Genomic DNA, 7,559 nt, shown 5'->3' with positions numbered 1-7,559 from the left:
AGGGCCGGGCAGTGGTCATTGCGGGGGGCACCATGCAGCCGGTAAGGACACCGGATCCAAACTCTTGTGGATGGGACGGTGACAGGAATGGTGCACAGTTAGGCCTCTTCATCTCATCCGTTGGGTTCCCAAACCAGAAAGGGCTTGGCTTGAACAGGCCAAACAATGTCCACCAGGTGGCACTGCTGTACTGTCTCACTGCTGGGCCTTGAAAGCTGGGGACCGCATTGCCACTGCCCCTGTGTGCCTGCAGCTGTGGGAGGTGGGATCACACTTCTCCAAAGAAAGTCCTGCTGGAGTTTCTTCCTCACACTTAGTGCCTTACTGCCACTCTCTTCCTGTACCCACTATAGATATAACTTTCTGTCTCTTTTACAAATGTAAATGTATTTTTAGGAAAGTATTATATTTTCATTGTAGAAATCACAGATAAGCAAAAACAGGAAGAAGGATCATAATTTCACTAGCAAAAGATTCACTTGGTGCATATCATAGTTGTATGCATAATTTTTACAGATATACATACATATTTTTAAAACAAACATACGGCATTATCTGTAAATGCTGCTGTGATTTGCTTTTTCTTACTCAGCAACAAAACATCATACACATTTTTCTTGTCAATAAGTAAGCATTTATTTCACCATACTTTGGCTATCACATGAATGCATTATATTTTACTATATATAACCACCTTTGTTAGGTATTTAGGTGATTTCTAGTTTTTCTCTAGAAAACAACAGCGTTTAATCAATTGAGTGGTAAATGTAACCAGTCCCTGCACAGTGGTTATTTCCTGAGAAGCTGTCCTAGAACAGCGGTCACCAACCGGTGGTGTGCAGACCACTGGTGGTCCGTGAGGTCCGAAAGGTTGGCGACCGCTGTCCTGGAACAGGACTTCCTGCATGAAGAGGTACTCGGCATCCTCAAGCAGCCTGTTCCCAGCCTCAGCTGTCTGTTAGATCACCCCTGTAGCTTTATTGTTTTTCCATTCTTTCATGTGTCTAGACCTGTATATTTTTTTCATTCGTGTATTAAAATAATTGGTAGTCATTATGGCTCGGTGCTCAAATCCATTGTGGCCTGTGGGAACCTCCCTGCTGCTGCTGGTCCTTTGATGTGGCCTCCTTAGTCTGGGGATGCTTTCTTGCTGCCTGGCACAAAAAACACCCCAGACCACCTGGTGCTTTTTTTGCCCCAGATCTGGAATCATTCATTTCTCCAAGATGCCCTAGTTTCTTTTACTGGGATGGGTACTTAGAAACCAAGATCTGGGTGCTGTGTGCGTACAGTGGATGATTACTGTTTGTGGGTCATTTCAGTACTGACCTGGGAAATATGTTTTCAGACATCATGAGACCTTGTTGATATTTCTGATTCAAAAATCAATTTATTTGACCTTATGCTGTATCTCATTTCTCAAGCTAAACTTCTGTTTTTTTATCCTATACTAGAAGCCCAGTGCACGAATTTGTGCACGGGTGGGGTCAGGCCGGCCGACCCCAATCAGGGCCAGTCTGGCTGGGGGGAGAGGCTGCAGGCGATTGGCCAGCAGACCCCGCCCCCAAATGGGGTGGTGGAGCCAATTGGGGGTCAGCAGCCAGGGGAGGGGCCATGGGAGGTTGGCTGACCACCCCCTACTCCCTATTGGTATGTGGGGGGTGATTGGCTGGGGAAAGGGGCCACAGGCCGATCAGGGTGGTGGCGGCTGATTGGGGGTGGGACCAGCCAGGGGGAGGGGCCATGGGAGGTTGGCCACGGCCCCCCACCCCACCCCCCAATCTGGCTAGTTTGCTGACCACAGTGGGTGTCATAGCGACTGGTCATTCCAGTTGTTAATGGTGTTCCAGTCGCTGGCTTTTTATATATCTACTAGAGGTATGGTGCATGAAAATTCGTGCACTGGGCAGGGGGGACCCTCAGCCCACCTGCCCCCTCTCACAGTCCAGAAGCCCTCAGGGGATGTCCTACTGACAGCATTCTGGTCTCTGTCTGCAGGAGGTGACCAGGGGAAGGTGCCGCCCCCATCATCCCGCTGCTGCTGCCACAGCCACCAGGGCTCATGGCTGCCTGAGCCCCGGGCCTCGCAGCTACCTGAGCGCATGACTGCCGTAAGCCCGGGCCTCACAGCTGCCGGAGCTCAAGGCTGCCATGAGCCCTGGGACTCGCAGCCACTATGGCTTTGGATGTATGTCTGGATGGGCATCCAGAACACCTCCACCCTAATTAGCATATTACCTTTTTACTAGTATAGATAATAATAAAAGCATAATATGCTAATTAGACCGGACAGCCAAATGATCTTCCGGACATCCTTCCAGATGACCTTCCGGATGAAGCCAGGGCTGCGAGGGCCGAGGCAAGCCTCCACAGCGAGGGCTGAGGCAAGCCGCCATGGCTGCAAGGGCTAAGCCCCTTGCACAAATTTCTTGCACAGGGCCTCTAGTATTAACATAATTACTTGTTCTTTCCCACAGTATACTTAAAATAGTGCCAAAAATATAATTCCAACATTCTAACAATAACCTATTGGTTAAAGTTTTCTTTCTTTGCATTTGTTTTTTGCCCTTTGAGTATATCCTGCCAGAATATGTGGTCACTGAGGACGTGAAGCCGTTGCTATCAGGTTCTTCTGTGAGCGTATGTTGTGAATTTGATAGGTAGCTAGGCTTTCTTTGTTTCAGTTTGAGAGTTTGCCTTTTTGTTGACTTAATTATATTTTCAAAATACGTAAAACCTCTGTATGGTTCAAAAATTGAGCCGAAACCGGTTTGGCTCAGTGGATAGAGCGTCAGCCTGCGGACTGAAGGGTCCCAGGTTCGATTCTGGTCAAGGGCATGTACCTGGGTTGCAGGCACATCCCCAGTAGGGGATGTGCAGGAGGCAGCTGATCGATGTGTCTCTCTCATCGATGTTTCTGGCTCTCTATCTCTCTCCCTTCCTCTCTGTAAAAGTTCAATAAAATATATTTTAAAAAATAAAATAAAATAAAATAAATTGAAACTCTACAAAGATCAGAAAGTCTCACTTCATCCCTTCCCAACCTGTTCTCCATCCTGTAGGTGAACATGTTTTATTAGCTGGTCTGTCCTTCTACTGTTTCACGTTAATTTTTTTTTTCTTTTCTTGCCAAAATAAGCAATGCATGTACTTACTCTTTTTTCCTTTCCTTTTTTTCTTACATCAAAGGTGGCATACTCAGTTTCTGTTCACCAGTATGCTCTGGTGATCACTCCGTATCAGCACACAGGCACGTCTGCGTTCCTTTCGTTGGCTGTGCAGGTTTCTGTTGGGTGGATGCAGCGTAGTGCAGTCGACCAGTCCCTCTGGAAAGGCAGTCCAGCCCTCACAAATAACTTCACAAGAAATATCCTGTGCATATGTTCATTGGTTTGTTGAGCTGTACCTTCAGAGGAAACTCCTAGATACGGGATTGCTAGGTTAGAAAATCCAAATATATCTGATTTGTTCAGTATTGTCACGTTCCCCTCTGCTGCGGTGGCACTATGCTGCATCCCACCTGCAGTGTATGCGAGTGCCTGTTTCTCCAGAGTGGTCAGACTTTTCGATTTTTGCCAATTTGATAGGTAAAAAACTGGATGGAGCTTTTAAAAATACAAAAGCATAGTCCTCACTCTAGCGATTCTTATTCAATAGTTTGGGCTGGGCCCTGGCCATGTGAATATATATATTCTTAAATTCCCACTGGCGATTTTGTTGCATATCCAGAGCTGAGAGCCACTGTGCCAAATTTCCTTAGCTATTCCCACAAGTAGTTAAATGAGATTGCCAACACTGGACACCATTTAATTGTTTTATCCTTTTGCTAATTTCTTATCAGCTTTTCTTTTTACCTCTTTTCTGTTCTTGTGTACTTGCTGCCTCCTCACCCAGACTTCTGTCTTTCCAAGCGATTCTCTCTTCCCTTCTCTGTTAAGGCCCCTGCCTGCTCAGACCTGAGGTCCTGTCCCCGGACCTCAGGGAGGTCACAGAGCCTTGACGTTGTGGTCTTCAGGTTTCTGACTTTCGGGAGCAGCTGCTGGCATGTGCTGGGGTGGAAGCTGAGCGACTGGTGGAGTTTTCCTGTGGTGAGGATCCATGTCCAGGGTTGAATGGGCCACATAGTCACTCATGACCCCATGTTGTCATAGTTGAACCATATGCTGTTATCAGGCCTACAGGGCCAAGGAAACACGGATAGGCATCTCATCCTTTGCCAGCTCTCTCTGAGCTTGCCATCTCCATGCTCTCATGCTCTGTGCCCCCTCTGTCTACCTGGGAGAGTTCTGAGCATTGCTGTTTTAGTGTGGAAACTGGTGGGTGGGTAAGTGATAGAAACCGCTACTCCTGGTCTGGAAGGCAAGGGTTGGGCAGTGCTCTTTCTGGACTCAGCCTGCACTTCCAGTTCTCAGCCTCTCTCTGGGTCTCCCCAGGTCATGTGATCCCTCCAGACAACATCCTGCCCCTCGTCCTCTGCAGTGGACCCTCCAACCAGCAGCTGGAATTCACATACCTGAAAAGAGAGCTGCCTCAGATGGTTAGTACCAGCCATCCTGCCTCACCTTGGCCTTTGCTAGGGCAGAAGAGAGATTTCTGGGGTGGGGATATGCTGGCCAATCCCGAGTGTTCAAGCATTGTGGAAGTTAGTACTGGTCCTCATCACAGAGCTGGTACAGGATGAATAGTGTCTAGGTGTTTATCAGGAAGGTCTGAGTTTCCCCGCACCCTTCACCTCTGAGGCTGCTAAATAACTTTTCTTGTCCTGGCCACTGTGGCTCAGTTGGTTGGAGCATCGACCTGTGTGCCAAAGGGTCCTGGGTTCAAATCCCGGTCAGGGCACATACCCAGGTTGCAAGTTTAATCCCTGGTGGGGGCATGTATGGGTGGCAACCAATCAATGTTTCTCTCTAAAGAATCAATGAAAGGTATGGCCTTGGGTGAGAACTTTTAAAAATAGTTTTCTTGACACCTCCAGCCATCTCTTTAGGATGAAGTTCATGAGAAACCATTTCCTTTTGCCAATGGGTCATATCGAGCCCTGCCTAGCAGGGATGCCAGTACTAGGGGCACTTCTCTAGTGGCATGCCTGGGTTTCCAGTGCCTGATTTGTCATAGATGGTGCCTAATCTCCAGTTGCCCACAGGACGTTGGGAGTTGGGGAGGAGGACTTAGTACACCAGTAACAGGTGCAGATCAGTGTGCTGGGCTGCGGTGTGTCAGATGCTGCCAGGCACCAGGAGCAGCAGTGGAGTGTGTTTGGAGGGAGGGTGGCACATTCCAACCTGTGATTCCCAGCCAAGGGGCGCCACCTGGCCATAGGCCTCCCTGACCGCACTCACCCGTGAGTCTCTGTACTTGGTTCTGAGCCCTAAGGTTAGGAGATTTTTTTGGGTGTGGCTTTAGGAGTGGCCCCATGGGGGGCCTCTTGTCTTCCTTTCTTAGATGGACGAGACAGGTCGCATCCTCTGTAACTTGTGCAACGTGGTGCCTGGAGGGGTGATCTGTTTCTTCCCCTCCTATGAGTACCAGCGCCAAGTCCATGCCCACTGGGATAAGAGTGGCCTGCTGGCCCGCCTGGCTGTCAGGAAAAAGGTGAGTGACCCCTCAGCTGGACCTTCCACTCTGGGGATGGTGACCCAGAATTCCCATGGGATTTCTCCTGCACATCAAACTGGGTGGTCAGCCTCCCATATAGGGGCGTCTCCCACCACTTCTAATCCCTGGTCACTTCCCAGAGGAGTCCCCAAAGCCCAGGATGGAAAACAAAGTCTGGAGCAGATCTATGAGCCCAAGGCATCCTGAAACCCTGTTCTGGGAGATATCTGTTTACTTTCAGATATTTCAGGAACCCAAGCGAGCAAACCAGGTGGAACAGGTGCTGACAGAGTATTCCAGGTGCATTCAGGTGAGAGCTGGAACCCAGGCCTTGGGTCCAGACCTGTGGGGTTGGCAGCTGAAACCCTCTGGATGGCGTCCCAAGCTTTGCGCTGTTCCTGCAGTGCCATGGCCAGGCAGGAGGCATGGTGAATGGGGCCCTGTTGCTTTCGGTGGTTGGAGGAAAGATGAGTGAAGGCATCAACTTCTCTGATGACCTTGGGCGGTAAGTAGTGGGCTTCCCATCTCCCAGGACTCTGATCCCCACCCACCCCTCATTCCAAGCAGCCCTCCCTCCCCCTGCAATCTGCTGCCACCTGAATCTGCACCTGGGCTGACTGCACAGTCAGCTGCATGGGGAAGTGATTTGCCAGGTGGAAAATCAGGCAGATGGTAACTTTATCAGAACTCAATTCCCTGGCCTAGATTGGCTCTTAGCTGAAAAACCCCTTTCCAGGTGGTATAGGGTGGGGAGGGAGAAGGAGCCACTGAGCACAGTTGAGAACTGGAGGTGTCGGCGCAGCAGCTGTCATGTGGGTGAGGACCCGGCCCTTCGTCCTGGGCCTTTTGAACCCCAGGTGCCTTTGGCTCCTGTGTGCCTCCATCCAGGTGTGTGGTTATGGTGGGCCTGCCCTACCCCAACATCAAGTCTCCAGAGCTCCAAGAGAAAATGGCCTACCTGGACCACACCCTTGTGAGTACCTTCAGGTTCTGGAGGATGGGTGGGAGGGGGGAGAGGGCTGTAGCCTCTAGGGCTAAGATAGGCTGTCACTTCCCCACTGCCCCTGCTGTGTGCTCTGGAGGGAATGGCAGCATCCTCCATACCCTCTTGAGCTTCTCAGGACATCATCCATTCTATCAGCTGTTGGCATTGTGCCCGTGAAGCCGTCTGGTCTTGCTCAGAGCCTGGCAGTGTCATTTTATCAGAACACTAGGCAGGGGACAAGAAACAGTTCTGATAGGTCATCTCCTTTGCGCTTCCCAGCCCCGAACCCCAGGTCAGGCACCCCCAGGAAAGGCTTTGGTGGAGAATCTATGTATGAAGGCCGTCAACCAATCTATAGGTAAGTCAGGGACTGGCGCTGGATGAATAGTTGGGGAGGGATGGATGAGGAATGAGGTGACAGGATGGGATTTTACTTACCATCTCTCTAGTCTGAGGTCTGAGGAGGGGAAAGGGACACAGTAGAATGTACTGTTGGGTTTATTAATCAGAGCCCCAACCTGTCCCATCCAGGGAGGGCCATCAGGCACCAGAAGGATTTTGCCAGCATAGTGCTCCTGGACCAGCGGTACGCCCGTCCACCTGTCCTGGCAAAGCTGCCAGCCTGGATCCGAGACCGTGTTGAGGTCAAAGCCACCTTTGGCCCTGCCTTTGCTGCTTTGCGGAAGGTCAGTCCTGCCTTTTCCTTCCTGAGAACACTTCCACCAAGATCCCCACCTAGTGTCTCACTGTCTTTCCCTGTCTCCCCAGTTTCATCACGAGAAGTCTAGCCTTTCCTGAGGGACGGCCGCACCCGTCTGGAATGCAGACCAGCCCCTGTGGAATCCCTGGTTGCAGGATCCAGGAACAGGTGCAGAAGCCAGTGGGCAAAAATTAGGTCGATCCTGAACAAGCAGTGGCTCCTGGCCATCCCTGAGCCTGTCCCAGGGCAGCTCCCCTCCCTGAAATTGGGTCTTTCTTC

The 7,559-nt window shown here is 50.4% G+C and overlaps 1 protein-coding gene across 1 annotated transcript in view; it reads left to right on the top strand.

Annotated features, from left to right (window-relative positions):
- Positions 1-7,553, top strand: part of DDX11 (DEAD/H-box helicase 11) — a 45,283-nt gene extending 37,730 nt beyond the window's left edge. The window contains exons 20-29 of the mRNA XM_015568834.1: positions 3-41; positions 4,016-4,088; positions 4,434-4,537; positions 5,443-5,592; positions 5,837-5,905; positions 6,000-6,100; positions 6,484-6,568; positions 6,860-6,938; positions 7,112-7,266; positions 7,349-7,553. Of these exons, the coding sequence (XP_015424320.1) occupies positions 3-41; positions 4,016-4,088; positions 4,434-4,537; positions 5,443-5,592; positions 5,837-5,905; positions 6,000-6,100; positions 6,484-6,568; positions 6,860-6,938; positions 7,112-7,266; positions 7,349-7,378 (885 nt within the window). The 3' untranslated portion in view covers positions 7,379-7,553. The remainder of the gene's footprint in view (positions 1-2; positions 42-4,015; positions 4,089-4,433; positions 4,538-5,442; positions 5,593-5,836; positions 5,906-5,999; positions 6,101-6,483; positions 6,569-6,859; positions 6,939-7,111; positions 7,267-7,348) is intronic.
- Positions 7,554-7,559: the final 6 nt, after the last annotated feature.

The sequence above is a fragment of the Myotis davidii genome, unplaced genomic scaffold (genome assembly GCF_000327345.1).
Source record: "Myotis davidii unplaced genomic scaffold, ASM32734v1 scaffold944, whole genome shotgun sequence".
Taxonomy (NCBI): Eukaryota; Metazoa; Chordata; class Mammalia; order Chiroptera; family Vespertilionidae; genus Myotis; species Myotis davidii.
The sequence above is the reverse complement of the archived record's forward strand: the minus strand, read 5'-3'. Positions and strand labels throughout refer to the sequence as shown.